Raw genomic sequence first — 27,899 nt, forward strand, 5'->3', positions numbered from 1 at the left:
CTTTGGTGGGAAGATAACAGTGCTCCGTGCCCCTTCAGCATTTAGTCATGCCAGCCACATGACCACGGAGACGTCTTCGGACAGTGCTGGCTCCTCAGCTTAGACATGGAGATGAGCATAGACCCTAGAGCCGGAAACAATTAGCACACATGTGCGGGGAAACCTTTACCTTAAGTCAACTCTTTGGAAACAACTGGTCAAGAAAAACCCAGGATCTTGCATTGTTTTTTGTGTGTGTGACATAGTTGAGGTGGAAATAGGGAGGAGACTGTATGCATTCAGGGCTACATCACTCTCATTTATGCAGAAAAGTAAATAAAACTTTGATTTTGTACCATCAGGAGAGACTGACTTCTTTTAAACTGTGATTGTTGACATTATGAAGCCTGATATTTCTGCCAATAATTTGTGCAGTGCCTCCTTCACTTGATCGTTCCTCAGACAGTAGATCAAAGGGTTGAGGAAAGGTATAATGGCAACATAGAAGAGTGTTATTGTCTTACTAATCTTTAAATGGCTTTCTCCAATTGGAATTAGATACATTGCTCCTACTGTGCTATAGAAAAGTGTCACCACTAAAAGATGCATAGATATAGTGTTGAAGCCCTTCCTACAATTCCCTTTATTGGAGGATTTCATCAAAGTGTAAATCACAATGCCATAGGATAGTATAACAAATAATACATTGCTTAAAAACAGAATGTTCACAATAATTTGGCAAATCAATGGAGCATTTCCAAGAGGAGGACAAGCCAAGGACAGAAGTGGAATGAGGTCACACACAAAATGATCAATAATGTTGGGTCCACAGTAAGATAATTTAGAGAGGAAAACAACAGGTGTGATGTACCCCAGGAAACCGAGGATCCAACAAGCGGTTACCAGAATATAACAAGAATGTGGGGTCATGATGATCTGGTAGTGTAATGGGTGGCAGATGGCTAAGTATCGATCTAAAGCCATGGCTGAAAGGAAGAAGAATTCAGTGGTGCCAAGAGAGAACAAGAGATAGAATTGGAAGAAGCAAGCATTGAAAGAGATAACCTGGTTATGGGTCACAAGGTCAAAAAGCATGTGGGGAATTGTGGTAGTCACATAACACATCTCCAGCCAGGAAAAGTTGCTAAGGATGATATACATGGGAACCTGGCCCAGATGGTTATCTTGACAGACCAGGGTTATAATGGTGCTGTTTTCAACCAGTGTTAGAACATAAAGGATAATCAAGAAAACAAGCAGCAAGAAGCGTTTTTGCTGATCCATTCCAAATCCCAGCAAAATGAATTCCTGGATGGCAGTTTCATTTGCCAACTCCATCTGGAATCATATAATAAAGCCACTATCACATAAAAAGGCATTTTAAAAACATTAAAAGATGTATATGTTGTTGTTCAGTTGCTATGTCGGGGTCATTTATTCATGAACCCATGGACCTCAGCATGCCAGGCTGCCCTGTTCTCCACTCTCTCCTTCAGTCTGCCCAAACTCATGCATTGATGATGGTGTTGATGATGCTATCTAACCATCTCATCCTCTGCCATCCTCTTATCCTTTGCTTTCTGCCTTTACCAACATCAGGGTCATCTCTTCTCACTTGGCGGACAAAATATTTGAGCTTCAAAAGATTTATATAGTCACCGATATTATAGCCACACCTTAGGCTGTGATGTAATTATTTTATATATGATAAATCTAACTGAATATTATCTTCATACTAATGAATTAAAATAATGAGGTTAGATACTCATGTTCATTGAATAATGCAACAGCATGGTGCTTGATATCTGCAGAACAAGATACACTATGTGCTTGATTTCTTTCTTTCTTTCTTTCTTTCTTTCTTTCTTTCTTTCTTTCTTTCTTTCTTTCTTTCTTTCTTTCTTTTTCTTATTTAATACCCTGTTTCCCCCAAAATAAGACATCCCCTGATAATAAGCCCAATAGGGCTTTTGAGTGCATGGCAATAAGGCCAGGCGCTTATTTCAGGGTTCAGAAAAATATAAGACAGGGTTTTATTTTTGGGAAAACACTGTATTATATATTATTAATGTTACTTCTTTTTTGCATGTATAATTAATTCTCATAACAAATTAGGTAGCTAGGGGTTGTTTGATACCTTGTGTCAGTACAATAAATGGGAAAGCCATGACAATTTTTTGGCTCTTGACTTATAATGGGAATGTGCCAAAATTACACTGGATAGACTTTGAAGATTAAAGTGGAAGTATCATCCACTACAGTTCATTTATTTATTCTTCCTACCCAACAGTTTTCATAAATATAATTTCAAGTTTCATACCTTAGCAGAGTAAAAAATATTGGTCCCTATAATGGTAAGCTCATCACAAAAGTTGGTTGCTGTATATTATTGATATACGTGTCTAGAAGACTGATGCAGAATAAATCATGCTGTGAGATTGATAGTAGAAAGGCTCACTATGTATATATAATAAGTAAGAGCTCAAATATTGTAGAAAGATTCTCCCAGTTGACCTTCATCATTATCTGGAAATGGAGCTTGGGAATATGCCAGGGCAATTTGCAATGAAATAACGTATCTCGGGAGAAAGAATTCTACTTATACCAACATTTCCTCAAAAATATCTTTTTTTTTTTTATTGAAAAGGTTTTCAAATACAAATTTTTCCCCCTTTTTCCCCCCCCTCCCCCCCCTCCCTAACCCCCCCTCCCCACCCTTCCCCCCCTGTGACTTCTTCGTAACAAAAAAAAAACCCTAATTCATAACAGATTACTTACTCCCTCCTCAAAATACTGACCTTTACTTACTAAAAGTATTATAAATCCCCCTTTATCCATACATTTCAGAAAAGAAGAAGAGAAAAAAAAACAAAACAAAAAAAAACAAACACATTATACTATAACTATTATAAAATAACTCTAATTTAGCATAATAGTGTTTTATATCTATGCATTATTGCAACAATTCAAAACCACCTTCCACTTTAAAACTATACAATAAGTCCTACTTTAATAACATTTCAAAGCGGGCTCCCCATAAAATCTAATTTAACATTTATTCCACTCTATCCATTTCCTCCACTCCCCTAAATGTATCACTTAAAAATCCCTTTTCTTAAACTAATCAGTCTGTAGCTAGCTTATTCACCCACTGTCTTACAAATTTACCATACACAACAATTCTTGATATCTTTAATTCACTGCCCACACTACTTAAAAATATATATATATATATATTCCATTATATCTAAATAAAAAAAAGAAAAGACAATAACTTTAAATTTATAGTCCATATAATATCTTCTTGAAGTCTTTCCACTGGATTGTTAAAACCAACATCCATAATAGGGTGACATAGCTTGCGGATGCAACAGTTTATTCAAGATCTCCAATCATATCTGCCCCCATCAGTAGTAAACATCTTCTTATATATATAAAAGTAAAAACAACCACCCGAGTGACATTATAATTGTATTCCATATAATAATAATTGTGGGTTTCATCAGGATTATTAATTTCCATCATCGTATTGGGTAACAACCCGATCTTCTGCATGTCCCAATGTGATTCTCTTGCCTTATAATTCAAGATAATTATAATATATTTATCAACACAAAAAGAAGTTTCAAAATAGATAATTCAAAACCATCAATTTGAGGCTCTTTCCATGTCCCAAAATTACGGCAATGCAGAGATCTGCCACTATCCTCAGGATGATATTGACCAATATGTCGCCTCCTCTATGTTTTCACATAATCATTCATATTTTAAAATCACTGGCTTCACTGTTGCTTGGGTTAGAAATTTCTATTTTTGTACAACCTATTTCTTTTTTTGTTTTCTTTTTGTGGGTTTGACCTCCATCCTAATTTTTTGTGTCTCGCATTTCTTTTTTATCCCTTGTATATCCTCTAATTGGTTTCCATGCTTGTCCTTGCCTTGATAAGTCATCACATTAAAATCAGATGGCACTTCTCTCAAATTTGTAGATAATCCAGCTGGGGTATCCGATAAATCCAAAGGCAATTTATCTGGTACAGTCTCTGTCTTTAGTTCCAGCTCCTTCTGCTTATCCTGTATTATATCTGAAGACGTTAAATTCATTTTCAACCTATTTTGATAAAATTCTTCCGCCCTTTCAACAGTATTTAACTGGTATCTTTCTCCTTGATATCTCAATATAATACCAACTGGGACGTCCCACCGGAATTGAATATTTCTCCTTTTTAACTCAGACACCAGAAAGCCAAATTTCTTCCTTTCCATTAATATCTTAGGTGGGAGTTCCTTGTAAATCCAAATCTTTCTTCCATACAATTGCAAATTAGAATTGAAGGAATTTTGCACAATTTTATTCCTAATTTCTTTATCTGAAAAATAGATTACCACATCTCTAGGCAATTGCCTTTGCTTGGCAGTCCAAGAGTTTATTCGATAAGCTCTGTCAATCCTACAAAACACTTCCTCAGGTTGAATCTTTAAAATCCCAGCTAGAAATTCAGAAGATATTTTCCTTAAGTCATCTCTGTTATTTTCCTGCAAACCTCTAAGTCTTATTGCATATTCTGTGAAATTATATTGTATCTTTAGAACCTCTTTTTGAATCCTCTGTTCCAGATATTCTACATTACCAGACTTTTGGTCAGCATCCATTTTAAATTTTTCTTCTGAACTATAATCCTGAATATTTAACAAATCATTTTCAATTTTTTGAATTCTATTGTCCAATTTATCTTGAATTTCATCCATTTTTGACTCTAGTAAATTAGTATTTGTATCCAACCGAATCATGAATTCTGGCAATTTTAAAATTTTTTGCTGCAAAAAGTCAAACTTGGATTTCACCAATTCCTTAGTTTCCTGCTTGAATTTTTCAAGTTGCTGATTCACAATCTCATCCCTTCTTTCAATCTCCTCTAAGAGAAATTCTATTATATTAAAATCAGGTTTCTGGGACTGAAGAGTTAAAACATATTGCTTTAAATTCTTGGTGGGGGAATCCCCCCCACCTATTTGTTTGTCTGACTTCACAAGCCTCAGTGCCATGTTTCCGCCTAAGCAGGCTTTGTTAGAGGAAGAAAAAAAAAAAACAAGACAAAAGACTTCCAGCCAGCAACACTCAAGCCTCCAGGGAAAAAAGAGAAAAACAAAAACAGGAGCGGAGTTTTGTCTACAAATGTAGCCAGTGGTATTTATTCCGCTACATTGTAATAATAAAAAACGGAAGAACTTTCCCTCTCAAACTCTTCTCCAGCCGCGGCAGACGCCATTTTAAAAAGAAACTTTTTTCCTCTTTCTCTTCCTCTATTCTCTTAAGTAATTTTTAAAAGATAAGTAAAATACTTGCGCTTCAGTATTACAGGTCCAGCTCACATTTTCTTTGAGTAATCTGTCAAATTCGCAAGCTTGCTTTTGACGCCTGGCTCTGCATTAGCAGAGGTCTCCCAAAGCCCGGAGCAACGGCTGGGGATATGGGGCATCTCATCCGCTCCATCCCAAAAGTAAAAGAAAAACTTTTGGGACTCTGCAGAGAGTTCTACCCACCCCTGCCGGCTCTATCTCCGTTTCCTCATGGGAACGGAGTTTTTTCGAGCCGCCGTTCCGTTGTGAAGGCGGCTCTGACAGGCAGTGGAAGCTGACGATCCCTAAGGAACGTCTGGCGGCGGCCAGCAGCAAACAGGAAGTCCTCAAAAATATCTTTTGAAGAAAATATCTAAGAAAGTTTTAATAACAGAGTTGGAAGGGACCTTGGAAGTCTTCTAGTCCAGGGGTCTCCAAACCCTGGTCTGTGGATTGGCACCAGTCTGTAGCATGCCAGAAACCAGACCATGCAAACAAGCAAAGACCTATCTGTGGGAGGTAGGCAACAAGTGAAACCATGCTCCCTCCAGTCCATGGAAAAACCTCTCTCGATGGAGCTGGTCCCTGGTGCCCAAAAGGTTGAGGGCCTTTGTTCTACTTCAACTCTTTGCTCAAGCAGGAGACCCTATATCATTCCAGACAGGTGGCTGACCAACTTTTGTTAAGAACCTCCAGTGCTGAAGCACCCACAACTTCTGAAGACAAGCCATTCCACTGGTTAAATTTCACCAGAGATTTCTAGATTGCTTCTCTCCTTGATTATTTTCCATCCATTGCTTCTTGTCCTGCCTTCAAGTGCTTTGGAGAATAGCTTGACTCCCTTCTTCTTTGTGGCAGACCCTTAGATATTGGAACACTGCTATTATGTCACCTCTAGTCTTTCTTTTCGTTAGGCTAGTTAAATACCCAATTCCTGCAACTGTTCTTTGTATGTTTTAGCTTCCAGTCCAGTGGTGGGTTGCCCCCGGTTCGGACCAGTTCGCAAGAACCGGTAGTAAAACCGGTGGGAGGCTTCACCCACCGACCTGGAAGTCATCAGGAAGCTTCTGCGCATGCACAGAAGCACGCACACACAGCCCTGTTGCAAACTGATAATAAAGTAGAACCACGCCTGTTCCAGTCCCCTAATCATCTTTTCTTTTTTCCCCAGAAAAAAGAATTCTACTTTATTAACTATCCTTCACTCTCCACTATGTATTCAGGGAGATTGCCATTTGTTTCAATATTATTCTGCAAATGCAACTTGATCATTCATCCACGACCTCTGTTTGTAAGAAAGTTTGGTTAGAAATCACACTGGAACCTATTTACAAATTTGCCAGTAAAAGATTGCAAAACGAATATAGTAAATATCCTGAAATTTCAGAGATTTATCACCCATCACTTCCTGTAGTGATTACTTAATGTGTTTAATGGAAATGAGATTTTATGAACTAGTAACGCAAAGTAAAAGTATAAGCGGTCCACAACTTATCAGTAAAGTTCATGAGACCTGGTGCTATATAATGAATTATATCAGGCAAAAAAAGAGAGAGAAAAAGTCCATTCTGAATACCATCAGCAGGCTATTGATTTGCAATGAATATAACTGCATCCTACATCTAAATGTATGATCTTGCCACATTTTTCATATCATTGTAATAGTTATGGGCATTGTTTCATCTGTTTATCCTACCCATTGTACTCTCTCTTTTTTTGCATGGTTCAGGGAGAAGATCAATAGAAGTGAATTTTTCTACTCCAGGATTGACCTATGAGATTCTTAGTGTTCTCTGAGCTTGATCGTTTGCTTGCAAGTATTTCATTATCCAATTAGGATTAGGATTAATGTTAGAATTAGAAGAGAGTAAGATTTGTCATGTCAGTGTTGGAGGAACAGTCCTTGATGGTTCCTTGATTAGGCTGGTGTTTATCATTTGATTTTTTTTGTCTTAAATATTATTATTATTTATTTATTTATTTTGTTTATTTATTTATTTATTTATTTTGTATACTGCCCTTCTCCCGAAGGACTCGGGGTGGTGAACAGCCAGCAGATAAAATACAGAAAATACAAAAATTAAAACAATATTAAAAACCAATTAAATTAATTTGGCCCACAGTTAATTTTTTATTATTATTATTTGATTTATATGCCGCCCTTCTCCGGAGACTCAGGGCGGCTTACAATGCGCTAAGCAATAGCCTTCATCCTTTTTGTATATTTATACAAAGTCAGCTTATTGCCCCCACAACTGGGTCCTCAATTTACCTACCTTAGAAAGGATGGAAGGTTGAGTCAACCTTGAGCCTTGGCGAGATTCGAACCTGCAGTAATTGCAGGCAGCTGGTCTTAATAACCAGCTAAATAACAGGGTGCCTTAGACCACTGTGCTACCAAGGCTCAATTGTAGCACCACTGTGCTACCAATCAATTGATGATTGATTGTTGTTATTAACTTTACATTGTTATTAATAACATAATGTAAATAAAAATTAAGAATTTCAAGTTGTATAGGTAGTCCTCGACTTACCACATTTCATTTAATGACCATTCAAAATTACAACAACACTGAAAAAAGTGATGTATGACAGTGGTGGGTTGCACCTGGTTCAGACCGGTTCGCAAGAACTGGTAGTAAAACCAGTGGGAGGCCCTGCCCATCACCCTGGATGTCGTCATTGGTGATCTGCTCATGCACAGAAGCAAGGCACGTGTGCTTGCTTTGCTCACACGCTTGCGTGATCACGTTGCGAACCGGTAGTAACGGTAAGTAGAACCCACCCCTGATGTATGACTGTTTTTCATACTTGCAAACTGTTGCAGCATTCCCATGGTCTCATAATTCAGATGCTTTGCCACTGGCATGTATTTATGACAATTGCAGTATTCCAGGTCATGTGATCACTTTTTCTGACCTTCTGACAAGCAAAGTCAATGGGAAAATCAGATTCACTTAACAAATGCATTAGTAACTTAACCACTGCAGTGATTCACTTAATAACTGTCATAAAATGGGTCAACACTCAGTTAACAATTGTTTCACTTCGTAACAGAACTTTTGGCTCAGTTGTGATCGTATGTCGAATGCCACCTGTCTCTTCTAGAGGCAATAATATCCAATGCACACTATTTTCTATGGGAATTACATGTCAGAAGCATCAGTAAATGCTTTCAAAGTAAAGAAATATTTCTGCTCAGGTATTCAATTCAATTTTGTACACTCCATCCAGAATACTGGAAAGTATTCTTCATCCAGTCTTTCCTACTTTATCCATTTCTTCTATGGTGAAATACTTCTCAAGTTATTTAAAGTATGATAAATATTGCCAATATCTGACTAAGATATTTCTATCCCGTTTTAACACCATCTATTGGGAAAGAACTAAAGAAGCTTCTTGGATGCAAAATGAAATGTCTACAAGAAAAAATAAAAAAAGGCCAGTTACCTCTTGAAAAAACACCTTTGGGACAACCATGACTGGATGACTGAGAATTTCCATAGACGCTATTAGGAAAGGCAAATATTTTGAACCAATGAGACAATCAAGTAAATATGCATTTTCTTCTGTCTATCACACGTCAGAGAGTTCATGAGTCTTACATTTTTTACACTTTTAGATCAGTCAGATCCTTTCTTTTCCCTAAATGAATTAAAAAGAATTTGGATTTTCTCCAGTCAGGTTTATATCTTTTCCACTGTGATCTTTTTCAGCAGAAATCTTATCATATTCTTCTGAGCAGCTTGGCCAGGGCCTCTTTCACTTTGTCGTTCCTTAGACAGTAGATCAAGGGATTGAGAAATGGTGTGACAGCAGCATAAAATACTGCAATCACCTTACTAGTATTTGGGTGGCTTTTACCTTGTGGAATTACATACATTGCTCCTACAGTACCGTAGAAAAGTGTCACCACTAGGAGATGCATGGAGATGGTAGAGAAGCCCTTCCTGCACCGACTTTTGCTGAAGGATTTCATCAAAGTGCAGATCACATTACCATAGGAGAATATCACAAAGAAGACATTGAACAAAAACAGAGTTTGCATGCTAATTTGCATGACAAGTGGAGCCTTCCCAAGAGGAGGGCAAGCTAAGGAAAGAATTGGCACAGGATCACAGACGAAGTGGTCAATGCTGTTGTCTCCGCAAAAAGACAATTTGGAGATCAAAACAACTGGGAGAAGATATCCTAGAAAGCCAACCAACCAACATCCAGTTACCAATCTATAGCAGAACTTTGAGGACACAATAGTGGGATAATGCAAGGGGTGACAGATAGCTAAATAGCGATCTAAAGCCATGGCTGAGAGGAAGAAAAATTCAGTATTGCCAAGTGAGAAGAAGGTATAAAATTGGAAGAAGCAGGCATGGAAGGAGATGACCTGGTTTTGGGTTGCCAGATTGTAAAGCAAGCGGGGAATACTGGTAGTCACATAGCAAATCTCCAGCCAAGAAAAATTGCTTAGCAAGATATACATGGGGAGTTGACTCAACTGATTATCTATAAGGACCACAGTGATGATTGTGCTATTTTCAGCCAAAGTGAGCACATAAAGGACTATCAAAAAAGCAAACAGCAGGAATTGCTTCTTCTGATCCATTTGAAATCCCAGCAAAATGAATTCCTGGACTGCTGTTCCATTGGTCGATTCCATCTGTAATCGTATATAAGAATCACTATCATATAAAGTTACATTTGTTATTATCTCAGGTATCTATTGGATTAGCTTGAAAGAAAAACATATTCATGAATATACACTACTAACTGGATACCCTTGCTCCACCTCGAAACTATGTGATCGGGCTTGATAAATTGACACTTACAGCTTGAAAATTAATGAGTAGTTACAATCGAACTCTCCTCTCCTCTTCTCTCTTCAGGCTTGCTCCACAGAAGCCTCTCCTTCCCTCAAGCTTGCCCCACAGAAGTCTCTCCTATCTTATCCTCCTTCTCTCCCTCAGGCTGGCCCCATTGATCCTTTCCTCTCCCCTTCTCTCCCTCAGGCTGGCCCCATTGATCCTCTTCCAAACTCCCAGCCCGCAGGCTGGATGAATCCACCCCACGTCCAAGTGGCAGTTGGAACAGAGTTTTTTTCAGGTGGGGAGGGGGAGTAAGATGTCTAACTGCTTAGCATCAGAGTGTGTTAATAATAATATAACAAATACTAATGCTCTGATGGTCATTTCAAAAAATCCTTTCTAAGCGAGCACCTAGAAGCAAAGAGGAATATACTGTACGTGCAAAATTTCAAGTTTGTAGGCTTTACGGTTCTGGAGATTTCTTGATGCTGTGTGAGTGTTTTTCACTTTTATATATAGAGATTATGTTCATTTAATAATCAGTTGCCATTTTTTCATGAATTGCCAGAAATGATAAAGTTCTACCATATCTTTCCTAATGACCAGCAAAGAAGATGGATTGTGCCAATATTTACCTGAATCATGTAGATGTATGATACTTTGAAAAAAAAAGTTGCTCTGAAGTTTAATTATAATATTTGAAAAGCACTGTTTTTTTCAGAAGCTATAAAGTTGTGCTGAAATGTTCATCAAAAAATATGAAACAGTAACTGAGCAAACATTAGTATTCAAGAATCAAGATCAGCTGATACATCAAACAACTCACAAACCTGTTTTGTCCCATAACCAAAAACAATACAGTATGATTACAGAGTATATTTTGGTTTTAAAAAGACAAATAATTATCTATTTTATTGTGATATTTTCACTAATAATACTAAACTTGGAAAATATACCCCTATTATGAGCATAAAAATTTCTATATGGTACATGTCTAAATGGCTTGCTCCAGCATTGGCTCCGAGATATTTTGCTGCAAACATTTGAGCCCTTCCTCCCTTCCCCCACAGAAAAACTATATTGTTCCAAAAAAAAAATTCTAAATTTCCTTTGCTTCCATGATCCCCTGCAAAATCCTAGCACAACCTGAGTATAAAGTATCCTTTCCCTCCAGGATCCCTTGCAAAAGCCTAACATAGCTCCCGATCCAGCATTTTTGCTCAGAGCCTCAGGCAGATTCACAAATAGACCTACTGAAATCAAAGTGCATTGTACTTAAGTCAGATCCTCTTGTATTGTCACAGGACCTCTCTGCATTGCTGGCAGTAAAGCTTAGAAATAATATACTAAATCCTCCATCCTTTTCTGTCCTTCCACAATATCCATGATCAGAAATGTTGCACTCCAGGACAAAGGAAAAGAGTGTGAATGCATGGAAAGTCCTTTCTCTCCAAAAACATTCCCTTCTCATACCTCAGTAGGATTTAAGTCATGTTTTCCCCTTGGAAAGATTCTGCCCAAGGATTTCATCATGATTCAGGAGGGACAGTTTCCTTCCGAGTGCCTGACATGATCGTTTCCCTGCAGGATCAATCAGGCAAAGAATGTCTATTCTCAATCATCCAGGTCCCAAAGGTGCTTTTTCAAAAGGCAACAAGACTTTCTTGGTTGTTGTTTTTTTAAAAAAACATTTCACTTCTCATCCAAGAAGCTTCTTCAGTTTTTCAGTTCATTTCAGTTTTTCCATTCAATTCTCCAGAACTGAAGAAGCTTCTTGGATGAGAAGTGAAATGTTTTCAAAGAAAAAAAGCAAGAAAGTCATCTGTTGCTTTTTGGAAAAGCACCTTTAGGACAGTCAAAGCACAAAGGACTCTATTGTAGATTTACAAGAGGGAAACTCCATCTATGTTCTGGAGTGTGCGCACTAGCATTTCAGGGGGTTGCACAGCCTATCGATTATCAAAGAAGTGCTATTTCCCAATAAAACAATATTTCTGAGGATGTCTTCTGCCCACCTGTTTTTTTCTGGTTTTTTGTTAGCTGCATTAATCCATATTGTCATGTGCCCCTTATTTCCCCAAAGAATTATTTATTCCAAAGCCAAGGTCCTGATCCTGGCTTGATTTCCTTTCAAGGAAACAGCAATAAAGTAGCTTGTTCTTCAATATGCGTGAGCAGGGGGTTGGACTAGATGACCTCCAAGATCCCTTCCAACTCTGTTACTGTTAGGTTAGGTTTTGTTTATTTACAAACACACTGCAGGGTTGGATCCTTTGAGGAGTGACATCAGAGTAGGCTAAAGCAATATTTTCTTTCCTAAAAATATTCCCTCCTTAATTGGATTCAAAGCACATTTCCTTTACAAAGAGACAACTTCCTGGCAAAATAACACTGCAAAATAGTTACATATTGAACTAAAAATTATAACTTGTCCCATTTTCAAGACTCCATATTTTTTTTAACTCTCCTCTTAATATGTTATTTGGATTATTCTTTTGATTTTTAGATTATGTTAGCTCCTTTCAGTTTCATTATAATTGCAGCAGGAACAGCCTGATGTACCCAGAGAGAATCACATGATCACTGATAGCCAATCAAAAAAGAGAGGGAGGTTCTGAGATTTTGGCGGGAAAAGTTTGGGCTCCTTTTGTGAGGGAGTTGGATGGAATCTGCAGGAGGGATTGCCTCAGGCATGATTAGAAATGGAGCAGTTTACCTCTGTTTAGAATTAGGCTAGGTTTATTTATATTTAAACAGGGTGTTGTGTGAGTGGAAACTTGTTTTCTTTTGGTGCCTTTAATAAAGTTGGGTTTGGGTTTGGGTTTTTGATTTTTGTTTTTTGTTTCAGTTCTGAAATGGACTAATGGCCTTGCGGCTCCCGCCTCAGCTTGCTGCAAATTCCTCAGATTTTATTTATTTAATTTATTTATAAAATTTATTAATTTTATAAAGGGACCACATACTTAGTGTTACATATATTGACAGAAGCAAGGATCATATGTGCTCAATACTGGAAAAATGTGAACACCTCACCCGATGAGGTGGTAATCCGAAAAATTTGGGAAAAACTGTACCAAAATGGACAGACTAACTTTAAAAAATTAAAGATAAAGAAGACTCAGAATCAGTGGTGAAATCCAATTTTTTTTACTACCGGTTCTGTGGGCGTGGCTTGGTGGACATGGCAGGGGAAGGATACTGCAAAATCCCCATTCCCTTCCCATTCCTGGGGGAAGGATACTGCAAAATTTCCATTCCCCCCCACTCTGGGGCCAGTCAGAGGTGGTATTTGCCAGTTCTCCAAATTACTCAAAATTTCCGCTACCGGTTCTCCAGAACCTGTCAGAACCCACTGGATTTCCCTGCCGAGAATACTATCGGACATAGAATAAATTTTATGAACGGATAGAGAAAAGAGGTAGAAATTAGAGAATGTAAGATTATGAATGTTAATATTGTTACTATTGAAAATAAAGATGTATATAATCATAACCATAATAATTGATAAAAATGTAAATAATCTATTGTAAGAAGAAATTTAGTTTAAGCTTTTTGGCTATATTCTTATTACTGTTACTATATTATTACTATTGTTATTAGTTTGTGTGTTAATATTTACTATTAACTTTATGGACTGTCTGAGGTGTTAATAGTGTCCTAGCTGTCTCAAACATATCATGCCCACAGACACTGAGGAAAACAACTAACTTTCTATCCCCTGGCAGACTTTTATAGTCATTTGCGACCAGGAAACAGTTAAAACGGTTGAAGAAGGAATCCCAGGTCTCTACTGCCTGGTTGAAAGGCGCGAATGTAGATAGGGTGGACATCTTCCTGAAGAACAGTGTCAGATCTTAGAATTTGCGACGTCTCGTCGCTGTGGCTCAGCTCAGTGCTTCAGCTCTTGTAGTGGCTTTGCTCGACCTGCCGCCTCAGAGTAATCCCACCTTCGTCGCCAGTTGTTCTATTCACAAAACAAAGGCTAAAGAAGGGAGGCAAGGCAGGATAAACACTTCATAACATGTTTATTGGCTAACAATAACAGCTAACAGTGACTTGCTCTGGTTAGCTAACTACCATGGAGAGCGAGCAGCTTTTGAGGCACTGACAGCTCTTTTATACTCAGCTGTCAGAAACTGGGCCAATCAGGAGCCACCAATTTCCCGCCGGCTGCCTGCCAGCACACGGACCAATCGGCTGCTCAATTGGCCGTCCGTGCTTGCCGTCCGGACGTAACAGTTCCATAACTAGTTTTGCACTTCCAACACTTCGAGGAGTTGCTAGGGAACATTTTCGCAATTCTGGCTGGGGGGAGGTGCCATCTATGAAACATTTTCATCTGGTTTTCCTTGTATGCCGTCGCAATTGTCAATCTCATATTCGTTTTCCACATCTTCTCCCACTTCTCTAATTCTATCACATGGTTAAAATTTTTGCCCATTTGATCATCGTGTCTTTCACTGTTTCCCCTTCCATTTTATACCGTAATAGAAATTTATATAATCTACTGATTGGTTTTCGTTCATTCCCTAATAGAATTTTATCTAGTTCAGTTTGTTCTAGTAGGACTTGATCCTTTTTTATCTCCTCTGTATACTTTGATCTTATCTGTAGATATACCCATCATTGCACTTCCCTACCTAAATCCTGTTCCACTTCGTATTTGGTTTTTAGTGTTCCCCTCTCATTTATTATATCACTATATCTGATTATTTTAGTCCAATCTACTAAATTTGGGTGTGTTAGTGTTTCATCTGGGGAAATCCAAAATGGTACTTGTATATAATGTTGTTTTTTAATTTTATTCCAAATTATTAATAATGAATTCCTAATTGTATGTCTTTTAAAATATTCATGGGTATTTTGTTTCTCCCCCACACACACACACAAAAATGCGTGCCACCCTATAACTAAATCATGTCCTTAAATCCTTTCTAACATGCTTACACCAGCCTCTCCTTGAGAGCTGGCCAAGATAACAAGATCTTCCAAATCCTGCTCAAAATCCTGTTTGTTGCATCCTTACTAAATTTTCTGTGGCAATCACATACTTCATATGGAAAAAAATATCAGAAGTCTAGAAGCATCTTTTCCAAGTAACAGCATTTATTAAAAGACATATATTTTCATGAGCTGCAGTGACAGAAATAGGATTTAAATTAGGAAGAGGTAAAAGGGGAGAAGGTGAGAAAAAAAGACAGATTACTTATATTGATACAGGAGGTTACATGCAAAACAGATTCCAAGTACTTCATCACTTAACAAATGTAATGTATTAAAACTTATTGTATTTCTTGAGATCTGATACTGACTAAACTCTTTTGATGTATGTGTTTTCAATATTTTCTTATTCAATGGACAAGTCCTACTTTTCCAGAAGAGTCACTTTGAGATCTGCTGTGGAAAAAAAATGGCATGGTGTACTTGAAATGTGCTGATATTATATACTTGTTGAAATATTACAATTTGAAATAACAACTGCAAGAATAAGCATTACTGGTATTCATCAGTATTGTTATTAAAACTGCAAGAATAAATATTATTGGTATTAAAGAGAATATTACTATTAAGGTTTAATAGTTCCCTACTATTAATTTGCATAATATTTTCTTACTCCTCATTGCCACTGTTGATGTTGGCCTCCCAACAAGTATGTCTCATACTTGATCCTGATGTAATCCATTACAATTGCTTTTATTTCCCTATATAACTCCCTTCTTCCTCAACACCCTAACCAATGCTTCCTTCACCTGATTATTCCTGAGGCAGTAGATCAAGGGGTTAAGCAAAGGGGCAACAGCAGAGTAGAACAGTGTTATCACTTTCATATTCTCAGTACGGTTTTTCTCAGTGTGCCCAATGTACATAGTGGCCACAGAACCGTAAAAAAGAGTCACCACTGCTAGATGAGAAGACATAGTTTGGAAGCCCTTATTTCCAGCGTTTTCACTGGACTTTTTTGCCAGTGCGAAAATAATCCCCACATAGGAGGCCAAAATAAAAAAGAAAGTGACCAGAATTAAGGCAGAAGAGGTGATATAGCAGAAAAGAGAGAGATATTCTGGGGGATGGCAGGCTAGGGCTAAAAGTCCTCCAGAGTCACAAATGTAGTGATCAATAGAGTTGGGACCACAAAAGGACAACCTGGAGATCAAGGATGCTGGAGCAATGTAGCAGAGAAAGCCAATAATCCAACAAAGAGTCACCAGGAGGAAACAGGCCTTTTTAGACATAATTTGTGTGTATTGTAGTGGGCAGCAGATAGCCAAATATCGATCCAAGGCCATGGCTGAGAGGAAGAGGCATTCAACGGTGCCAAGGGAGAAGAAGACATAAAATTGGATGAAGCAGGCATAGAAAGAGATGACCCCACCTGGGAAGGACAAGTCAAAGAGCATCCTTGGCACTGTAGCACTTACATAACAGACTTCCAACCAGGAAAAGTTGCTCAGCAAAATGTACATAGGAAGGGAAGACAAATGAGCATCTTGAGATACTACCAGGATGATGACCATGTTTTCAACCAAAGTGAGGATGTAGACCAGTGTGAATGAGATGAGGAGAAGCAGGCGTCCTTGTTGTCCAACTCTGAAGCCAAGCAGAATGAATTCCTGCAGTGTTGTTGCATTAAACTGTTCCATCTGGAGCACAATTCCCAGAGAAACTGTTGATCCAAAGTTTCCTATTTGAGCCTCAACTTTTTTTAGAAATGGTATGAATTGGAGAGAGTAGGCAACAGATGTTTTGGAAACAGCAGCCAAAATAAATCCGTCCTATTGTAGAATTGCTGGATCATGGTACGATACATTTCACTATTAGTAATTTAGATTGTAATAAGTCACATACCTATTAAAAGAGAAGTTGATTTAAGTCTTACCTGCAGTGTTTCTTTTTGCTAGATATCTGTCATCCATTCACTGAGGTTATTTAAAAAGTTAGTACTCTGTGATTTTTGTATACACATTCTTTTCTATATGTGTTCTATATAATTTTTTGTACAAAACTCTTCAAAAATCCAAGCAAATTCTAAGAGTCAGCAGCTAGAGACAGTCTATCAGAAACTGACCCAAAGACAAACAAGTAAAAGAAACAATAGCAATAGCAACAGCAACAGCACTTAGATTTATATACCACTTCATAGTGCTTTACAGCCCTCGCAAAGCAGTTTACAGAGTCAGCATATTGCCCCCAACAATCTGGGTCCTCATTTTACCGATCTTGGAAGGATGGAAGGCTGAATCAACCTTGAGCCTGGTGGGATTTGAACTCCCAAACTGCTGGCAATAATACAGTAGTCAAAATTTTTTGGATATAATATAGAATTAGAGAAATGGCAAAATATATGGGAAAGAAATTATAAATTAACAATGGCAACTTCATATAAAGAAAACATATAAAATGTTTTATTGATAGCATCAACCACCTGCTAGGTTAGCCAAAATGTTGAAAAATATGTCTAGTAGATGTTGGAAATGTAACCAAAAATCTGGCACATATTACCATCTGTGGTGGACTTGTGTTAAATTTTCAGGCAAAAATATGCATGTGATTAGTAAAGATGTTAGGAAAACATGTAGAACTTAAACCTGAACTTTTTTTTATTAGGTATAGTACCAGGAAAAAATTGATAACAAGGTGTATATTTAACATTGCATGTATTAACAGGAGCGAGGATTGTATTTGCTCAGCATTGGAAAAATGAAGAAATACCACTAGATGAAAAGATCATTAAGAAGATATTGGACCGTGCAGAAATGGACATACTTACATCGAAGATCAAACTGAAAGAAGATACAGAATACTATCAAACATGGAATTTATTTTATCAATGGCTGGAAAAAAGGGGTAAAGATTAGGAATATAATTTGTATTGTTAAGCAAACAAAGTAACCCAGACAACATGATGCTTATTAAGCACTAATTAAATATAATAGTAGGAGGGGAGAAACTGGCCCAAAGTTATTCTCTTTTCTTCTCCCCACCCGCTACTTTTAACAATTTAATCAACAAGATTCATTTCTTCAATAAAGTCAAGAAACCATCCTCAACAGTCCAAACCATTTTTCAGATCTTAGTAAATCTGACTAAATCTATCTTCTAAAATCACATCCTATTTTGATTTGTTAAGAATTCTTTCTGTACCATAGCAGAGCAGTACCAACCAGGCAGGGACATGGCAGTATGTCTAGTTCCCAGAGTTTCACTTGCTGGTGAAGTAATAAAAGATTTAAGTTTGGTTATATGCTTCATACTGAATTTAAATCATTTTTTCCCAAAAAAGGTTGCTACAGTTTTCATCCAACAAAGAAAAGCTTCTTGGGAACTGCTCTATTGAGAATAGATTCAATTCCATGAAAACAAAATTTCCTGTGAGAATGAATAAATCAATAGAGGACAGGTTTCTCAAGGGTATTCAACTTGAAAACTCAATGTGTAAAGATTGAAGCTGGCAAAGTAGGAGACCAGTGATTTTAAGGAACACACACAAACACACAGTTTTTATCCCAGAGCTACAGTATAATTGCACTCAACAATGAACTAAAGGGGTTCAGTGAGTTCTTGGACAGCATTACTTGGTCTGTTGTGTGGATGTTTGGATGGTTTAGGGGCGGGGAATTTGTGGTGGGTGGGTGGGTGTTTGGGGATTGTTATATGTGTTGGACCTGGTCTTTGGGTGTTAAGTGAATTTCATTGTATGGGTATACTGTGTATATACGTACAATGACAATAAAGTTATTATTATTATTTAAAAAAAAAAACTTTTTCCAGAAAATTAGAAAAAAATGGTAGGATGCAACCACAACATTCTCTCATCTCACCAGAAAGGTCCACCTTAAAGTGGGATTCTAATGCTCTCAATTTTTTTCTTTTATTGAAACAAGACTTCCCTTCTCATCTTATCTCGAATATCCAGATCCAGCACGTTCCTTTGTTATACAGGCTGAATTCCTTAATTAATATTGGAAGCTGTATTTTTATGAACTACTTTTGAAGGCAGTTTTCTCACCATTCATTCAACAACTTCTTTCCATCAGGCTCAGTAAGATGTTCTTGAGAACATAACCCGATGTCCAGCTGACATTTTTGAGTATTTAAAATGTCCATCTCCTTCTCTGTGACTTTAAAGCAGTGGGTCTCAACCTTCCTAATGCCGCGACCCTTTAATACAGTTCCTCATGTTGTGGTGACCCCCAACCATAAAATTATTCCTAAAACTATTGAAAATATGTGTTTTCAGATGGTCTTAGGCGACCCCTGTGAAAGGGTCATTCGACACCCAAAGGGGTCCCAACCCACAGGTTGAGAACCACTGCTTTAAAGGCTTTGCATTAGAACAGATTTCAAAATCAAGATGATTTCCTCTTGCTACACTTTTCTCCATGCCACTAATAACTGACTAGATTCACTTTCCCACATTAAACAAAAAGAAACTTCACACAAATCCATGTAGCACAAAAAAAATGATCCTTAAAAAGCTCCAAGAAAGGGGGAGCGAAGTAACCTTTTTATGGCTTAGATGTACTGTAAATAGGATTTTGATTCTCATCCTCATAGATTGATCAGGACAGGACTATTGGAGTAAAAGCATTCAAAACTACTTAACTGTTGATGAATGTATGGAAAATAAACATGATATAGCTAATAATAAGGGGACCATCAAGGTCAAAATAAAAAAAAATACCATGTTTCCCCGAAAATAAGACATCCCCTGATAATAAGCTCAATTGGGCTTTTGAACTCATGCACTAAAATAAGCCTCCCCCCTGAAAATAAGCCCTCCCCGAAAATATTTAAACGCAGAGCTGGAAATCAGATAAAGATGGCAAGAGGAGCCCCATCTTGCTCCATGTGCCCCAAAATAATAAGACCTCCCCAAAATAAGGCCAAGTGCTTATTTTAGGGATCAAAAAAATATAAGACAGGGTCTTATTTTTGGGGAAACACAGTATTCTAATGTCACCTTTAATAAGGGTTTCAGCAATGATGCCATTCTCAATTTTTTCTCGCCATTTACATATGTACATTCAAACTAGACGCTGCTGTTTCTCTGTGTCATATAATATATGTGGGTATGTGGGTATATGTATAATATTTATTTATTTATTTGTTGTGTTTATGTAGTGTATATTGGAAATGGTGACCCTTTGAGAGCTGTAGGCAACAAAATTCCATTTTAATGTATATCCATTAGTGCACATTTAAAGTGGCAATAAAGTTATTCTAAGTCTAAGTCTAAATCAACTCTCAAATTAAAATCCATAACACACTCATTATCTATGCATGTATGATCCAAAATTATTGCAAAATCCAATCCAGAATCTAATTATTTATTCAGCACTCCTCTGGCACTGAGTGAAGACAAAGGTGTCAGAGTATATTCATGAACTGGAATAGGACATGGCAACTGAGTCAGCCAATGAGGGCTGTTTGATAACTGAAACATGTATTTGTTTGTATGGGGCCATAAGAGACAGTTTGGAGTCTGGGCGTGGCTTAGATTTGTTGAACTGTATTTTAGAGTTGGTTTGGCCTCTGTAATGGGAGCCTCTGTATAATATATTAGCCTCTGTATCTCTCTACTCTGTAATGACTTGCTTCTATGAATATTGCTTCTGTGTTCCTGATATTGTATGCTGAATTCTGCTCTATGGTATTGTATATAAAGAAGTTTTTTATGTAATTTGAATCCTGCTGAAGTTCATTTAATTGTGTCTGATTGTGTGTGCTGCAACAAACTCTGACAAAAGGCATGCAATTCAACTATGCATCCTTGTTGACTAAAAGAAGCAAATCTGTTGGTGAAGATGGTTTGAAGGCCAAGGGCAATGATTGACATCCAATGATCAGAGGCAACAAAATTACACCAATATAAAGCCAAGTCCCTGAGCTTGACAACAGCAATGCCTGTTCTTAATCCCTAATGCAGAATTAGAATAGATGGACATTCTGATATCTGATTTCCATCCAGTGAAATAAAATGCTACATATCATGAAAAATGCCTGCAGGTTGCTTGGATGTTTATTATTATTTTATTTTAGCAGCTGAATATTTTACTATAACATTTCAAATGTGACTGCCTCCTCTACAACACATTCTACACTAATACCACTCTATGGGAGCTTCATCACTTGAGACTTTCAAGACCACACCTACAGTTCTGTATCCAGTTTTGGTCACCACACTATAAAAAAGATGTTGTCTAGAAAAAGTGCAGAAAAGAGCAACCAGGATGATTAGGGGACTGGAGACAAAAACATACGAAGAATGGTTACAGGAACTGGGCATGGCAAGTCTAGTGAAAAGAAGGACCAGGGGAGACATGATAGCAGTGTTCCAATATTTGAGGGGCTACCACAGAGAGGAAGGGGTCAAGCTATTTTCCAAAGCACCTGAAGACCAGACAAAGAATAATGGATAGAAACTGAACAAGGAGAGATTTCACTTGGAAATAAGGAGAAATTTTCTGACAGTGAGAATAATCAATTAGTGGAACAGCTTGCCTTCGAAGTTGTGGGAGATTCATCACTTGATATTTTCAAGAAGAGATTGAACTGCCATTTGTCAGAAATGGTGTAGGGTCTCCTGCTTGGATGGGGAGTTGGACTAGATGACCTACAAGGTCCCTTCCAACTCTGTTAATCTGTTAAACATTCTCTTCACTTGTGAGCTCAGAAAAGTTTACCATTAGACTTCTCAAATGTGTTTTTTCAAAAGGCAACTGTTTTTTTTTCTTTCTTGAGGAAGACATTTTGCTTCTCATCCAAGAAGTTTCTTCAGAAAACTGAAGAAGCTTCTTGGATGAAAAGCAAAAATTCTTCCTCAAGGAAAACACAAAGTCCAGCTGTCTTTTGGAAAGGCACTTTTGAGACAACCATGACATGGATAATTGAGAATCTCCATAGACATTAGACAAAAGGATTGATTATCTGCAAGAATTGACTTTATTCTACCGCAAGAAAATGAAGCATCTTTCCATTTAAACAACAACTCCAAAGAACCCAAAAGAAACACTCTTTGGGGCTTACAGATAATTATCTCTGTTCTTGTGAGACACAATCCCCATGGGGCAACCAATGCTTAACACCAGACTTCAAAGTTTGTAAATCACACAGCACATCCTTTCGTCCTGCTCAGTCCTTGAATATGATTTTTAAGTACCACTGTAAGAATGAGGGGGTGACAGCTTTCTCTCACTCCCTAAACCTAACACATTTCAACATCCTTTCTGTTGGAGGGAGTAATACTGAGGTAAAGTATGAACTATACTTATAAGATAAGGACTTACTTTGTGAAGAAGGACCATGGTGGAATTAATTTGATTAATTAATCTTCTTGAGAAGCTACCATCTTCTCAAGAAAGAAGAGGTTTGGTCAGCAAGACAGTAGTAGACAATAAGCCATGGCTGTGTTTTTATATTTCATTCCAAATTGTACAGTCAGACAAATATATGGGTTACCTGATAACAGGTAACAAACGTCCAGCACTGTTTATTCTACTTTGCATCTATATCTCAGCACAAATTAATGTTTATTTTCTAGACTAATGGGTCCTTCTCAGACTGCAGACTGTGCAATCAGATTTTAAATGAGGGATTCATCTAAACTGTTTAGTAACAGGACACCAGATGCACCTTCTGCTTTCTCTTCCCTGAATATCCCCTGTCAAGAAAGATTTGGGAGAAATATATTCAAATAATGAATATATTATAATGTTTCAATTCAGTTAAATCTTCTTCCAAGGATTAGGGAGTGCCTAATGAGGAAGAGAGAGACAATTTGGTGTAGTGGTTAAGGCATCAGACTAGAAACCAGGAGATTTCTAGTCCTGCCTTAAGCACAAAGCCAGCTTGGTGACTTTGTGCCAGTCACACTCTCTCAGCCCTAGGAAGGAGGCAATAGCAAATGGCTTCTGAAAAAAAAATCATGCCATTATCTGCAGGGACACATCCAGACAGTCTCCAAGAATTGAACAGGATTGAATGGAAGAAGAAAAAAATAAGGAAGCAGCTTTGCCTGAGTACCAGAGGAAACGTTATTATATTTGATGGATTAAAAATCTGATCTGATACAAGGGAGCTTCCTACAACACTGGGAAACACAATGGAGAAGTTCAAAATTATTTCCAAAGATGTTTGTTTCTCAAGAAACTGTATCATATTTGAGAATTTCAGAGATGTTCTTCCCGTACTATGCTGAGGGAGCTGATGATGGCAATGAAATGTTTGGAAAGGAGAAGTGAGGGGAAATTCCCATCAGTGTTTTATCCTGCCTTCTATACATAAAGAGAATGACATTGCATGAGAAGCAGTGAGATGCTTCCCATCTAATGCTAGTCAGACCTATGAAAAAGTACAGTCAGGCCATGCCTCCTTTATTCATTTCACAGATCCTCTAGAAGGCAATGAGCCATCATGTTATAAACTTCATGATCTCCAGACATTGTGTTCACTGTTCAGATTCACCTTCCTTCCTTCCTTCCTTCCTTCCTTCCTTCCTTCCTTCCTTCCTTCCTTCCTTCCTTCCTTCCTTTCTTTCTTTCTTTCTTCTCCTCTCCCCCCCACCCCCGCCTTCTGATTTTTAATCACAGTATGCAAAGATATAACCTGCTGAGGAAGATGGGGAGTTTTGTTTAGCTTCTTGTCCTGGAAGCGAAGTCCAAAATAGTACAAGAAGGCACAAAATGAAGTTATAGAATATGGTTCAAGGTGGAAACTATCTTATCTTATTGCAGATGGTATCATCCAACTGGACTTCAGTTGAGGAATTCATGTTGCTAGGATTCGGAATTGGGCCGCACAACAGATTGCTACTCCTCATCCTTTTCGCTATTCTCTATGTGCTCACCTTGGTTGAGAACATCACCATTATTATTTTGGTGCTTTTGGACACCCACCTGGGCCAGCTGCCTATGTACATTCTGCTGAGCAACTTCTCCTGGTTAGAAATGTGCTATGTCTCCACAACGGTGCCCCGCATGCTCTTTGATTTAGCAGTCCCTGGTGGCATCATTTCCTTCAATGAGTGTTTCATCCAGTTCTACGTCTTCTTCTCCTTGGGCTGCACTGAATGTTTTTTCCTCTCGACGATGGCTTTGGATCGGTATGTGGCCATCTGCCGCCCACTGCACTACTCACATATTATGTCTCACAACTTCTGCTACCTGATGGTGGCTCTTTGTTGGATTGTTGGCTTTCTGTGGTATCTTGTTCCAGCAAAGTTGATCTCCAAGTTGTCCTTTTGTGATGCCAATGTCATTGACCACTTCTTATGTGACCCTGGACCAATCCTATCCTTGGCCTGCCCTCCACTTGGAAAAGCTCCCATTTTCAGCCAGATCTGTCTCAATGGTCTACTGATAGGCAATATTTCCTTTGTCGTGATCTCCTACAGCACTGTGATTTTCACTCTAGCGAAGACCTCCGACAGTCTTAGGAAGGGCTTTTCTACCATCTCTTTCCATTTAATTGTGGTCTCACTTTTCTATGGCTCAGTGGCAGCCATGTATTTATTACCAGGTGGGGAAAGCCAATTGGGAGTCACAAAGGCTGTGACTCTCTTTTATACTGCCATTACACCTTTTCTCAATCCTTTGATCTACTGTCTGAGAAACAATCAAGTGAAAGAAGCCCTTGGCAGATTGCTAAAGAGAAAGGTGACACTGATATGGAGTAAATGAGTGTCTATATGCACAAAAAATATATATAGTACAAGCAAAATCAAACTAAAATGCTAAAACCGACAGAAAATGCGAACTACAAAGCATGCTTATTTAAATAACATTCACATCATCCTGACATTTTCAATGCCCAGCCTCCTCTTTATTTCCAAAAAATGTCCCTAGGCCCCACCTTATCCTCATAACACCCATATAAGTTATAGCAAGGCTTCATCCTAGATCCTGTGAAGCCCCACACACTTGGGCAAAATCAAGAGAAAACAAGTACGTAGATTTTAGTAAAGTGGGATAAATTCAGAGTTTTGATAACTGCAAGATAAATTTCCCAACCTCATTTATAGTGAGTTAATTAAGGAAGAGTCCCTTATAGTGATTTGAATTCTTCCCAGATTTCTTTCATTTGAGCATGTTGCTATTTATGAGATAAGATGCTGTCTTCTACTTTGTCAGCAATCCCTTGATCCCTCTTTTATCACTTCCTTCTCTAGCTTCCTCAAAATCTCTTATCGATTGTCTAATCATCCATATTTTAGTGACTTAAAAAGCTTGGGAAAAGCTGTTCAGATTTGTAAATGAGACAAACTGGGATGGAATAACTAACATCCTAGAAGATAGAAATAAATTTCAGAAGAATCTTGACAAGGCTGAAGATTAATCTCCGGATAGATACCATGTGAAATACAGTAAGTGGTCCATCAAATAACCTGGCTGTATGTCATGTGTGGCTCTACAAGTGATAAGCACACCTTGAATTTCACCTGGAAGCATACCATCAACCAGTGCAGCTCACAAAGAAGGAAGGCACATGCTCATCATTTCCCAATGTTTTCTGGGTCAGTTGAAGCTTCAGAGTAGTCTTCAAGAGCAGATCTATGTAGAGCGCATTGCAAAAGTCAAATTATGAGGTGACAAAGGAAAGAGTGACCATCTGATTGATTTTCTAATACAAATGTAGGGTACCACAAGAAGCTGTGCAAATACCAAGAAAATCTTCAGATTGTGAACTATTTTTGAATGTGGACTGCAATCCAAGTTTAAAGGTGGAAACTCATCATCTACCCTGTTTCCCCCAAAATAAGACATGATTATGTCTTATTTTGATAATAAGCTCAATCGGGCTTTTGAGCACATGGCAATAAGGCTAAGCGCTAATTTCAGGGTTCAAAAAAATATAAGACAGGGTCTTATTTTCAAGGAAACATGGTAGAGGAGACATAAAGTCCACAGCCACTCAGTAGGATTAAAAGTCTGCATCCAGATCAGCACAGCTTTTAGACGCTGGGACAAGAACTTAACAGGATCAGTTGGCCAAGTGGGTATCATCTGTATATCAATAACATTGTCCTCCAAGCTAGCAGATGACCTAATGCAATGGTTTCATTTAAAAATTAAACTGGGGGGGAGCACAAGGGAAAGCCCAAGAGAATGACCTCTTTCATATCAACCAAATAATATGTTTTAAAATATCCTGAAACAAAGTTTTACATAATGTAATGCTTGTTAGGTATCTGAATCTTTAGGAGAAAGCCTCTGGGAACTAACGACTTATGGAATCTCAAACATTTGTCCGATGAACCTATTACTTTCTCATACACTTCAGAAAACAAAGACAACATACTGTGAAATATTCTCCAGTATAATGCAGGAGATTTTATTTTGAAACAATTTTAATAGGATTGCATTGTAGGGTCTCCTAAGAGCAAACACAACCATAGTGTTAAAATATTGAAGGATTCTGTCTGAATATAATAGAATTGTGGACAAAATAAAGTTTTTGGCAATGTCTTCTCTTTTTATCATGTATTTGATGAAAAAATAATAATTTGAATTTGGGATTTATGAACTTTCAATTTAGGATCATATGGGGATTTTGAATAAAAATGAATATTAAATACTTTCTTCTTGACTTTTTCATGTATGTGTGTGTGTATGGTGTGTATAAAAGCATTTCTCAAATGAATTAGTGGTGGTAGTCTAAAAATCTAACTACACAAAATATAGTGGATAATGTATGCCCCAAATAGTGGGAGATGCTTAGAAAAAATTATTTAACAGGAGTAAAGAACCTATTAAATACAGACCTATTAAATGATTTTATGACATAACCCCAATATTCCTATAATTAGTCATTCCTTACTTGAGAAGAAGAATAGAAACCTTCCTGTGAATTGTACACCTGGGAAATGTTTTAAGTGTTTTCACATCTTCAGATAGCATTCCGGAGATCTTCACATACTAAATTTAAATTAAAAGAGGATCATCATTCTTTGGGGGTTGGCATCTGAAGAATATGGTTTACTTTTGATTTTGGATAGCTAGAAACAAAAAGACTAAGGAAACTGTGACCCAGATTGTCAAAATAATAACTACATGGCAGTTAAAGTCTTTAGAGGTATTAAGGGAAGAAAGGATAATTCAAACTTGGTTTCAGTATGGACAGTTGTACATTAGATGGAAAGAGGATCAGAAAATTGGTATCTCGCAAAATGAGGAAAATTTGATAAAACAAATTAGGGATCAAAGTTCAATGCATATTAAAAGGTTGTATAATGCATTGATAGAAATAGATTCAGAAACTGAGTTAGTGAAGGACTGCATGATAAAATGGATTGTTTATGTTTGATTATGTTTGTTAAATGCTATACCCTGTATTTTGCTCTGGGAAGTCGAGGGAGGGGGAGGGAGAAGGGAATAAGTAGGAGGAGGAAGTGGGGGGGAAATTTGTTTGTAAAAATATTTTAAAACTTTTCAATAAAAAATAATAATAATTGATTCCTCATTCTTTTCTCTGAATAAGGAGATTAGTTGCACATCTATTGTCATAAAACAACTATTTATATAATGTCAGTTAAGCTTATGACATGTGCACACATATGCACACAGAGACATATCTACAGGTAGTCCTTGACTTATGACCACAATTGAGCCCCAAATTTCTGTTAAGTGAGAAATTTGTTAAGTGACTTTTGCCCCATTTTACAACTGTTCTTGCCTCAGTTGTTAAGTGAATCACTGCAGTTGATAAGTTAGTAACCCAGCTGTTAAGTGAATCTGGCTTCCCCATTGGCTTTGCTTGTTTAAAAGGTAGCAAAATAGGATC

The 27,899-nt window shown here is 37.6% G+C and overlaps 4 protein-coding genes across 4 annotated transcripts; 1 reads left to right on the forward strand and 3 right to left on the reverse strand.

Moving 5' to 3' along the window:
- Positions 1 to 357: 357 nt before the first annotated feature.
- LOC117662223 (olfactory receptor 11H6-like) lies at positions 358 to 1,317 on the reverse strand. The gene has a single exon (XM_034411539.2). The coding sequence runs from the start codon at positions 1,315 to 1,317 to the stop codon at positions 358 to 360; it is 960 nt and encodes a 319-aa protein (XP_034267430.2).
- A 7,729-nt stretch (positions 1,318 to 9,046) lies between these two features.
- On the reverse strand, positions 9,047 to 9,976 carry LOC117662259 (olfactory receptor 11G2-like). Its single transcript, XM_034411581.1, has one exon. It carries the CDS (start codon positions 9,974 to 9,976, stop codon positions 9,047 to 9,049), a length of 930 nt encoding a protein of 309 aa, XP_034267472.1.
- Positions 9,977 to 15,811: 5,835 nt separating this feature from the next.
- On the reverse strand, positions 15,812 to 16,903 carry LOC117662260 (olfactory receptor 11G2-like). The gene has a single exon (XM_034411582.2). It carries the CDS (start codon positions 16,760 to 16,762, stop codon positions 15,824 to 15,826), a length of 939 nt encoding a protein of 312 aa, XP_034267473.1. The 5' UTR covers positions 16,763 to 16,903; the 3' UTR covers positions 15,812 to 15,823.
- A 6,951-nt stretch (positions 16,904 to 23,854) lies between these two features.
- On the forward strand, positions 23,855 to 24,799 carry LOC117662224 (olfactory receptor 11G2-like). Its single transcript, XM_034411540.2, has one exon. It carries the CDS (start codon positions 23,855 to 23,857, stop codon positions 24,797 to 24,799), a length of 945 nt encoding a protein of 314 aa, XP_034267431.2.
- Positions 24,800 to 27,899: the final 3,100 nt, after the last annotated feature.

Source organism: Pantherophis guttatus, chromosome 4 (assembly GCF_059756535.1).
Source record: "Pantherophis guttatus breed Tessera chromosome 4, ASM5975653v1, whole genome shotgun sequence".
Lineage (NCBI taxonomy): Eukaryota > Metazoa > Chordata > Lepidosauria > Squamata > Colubridae > Pantherophis > Pantherophis guttatus.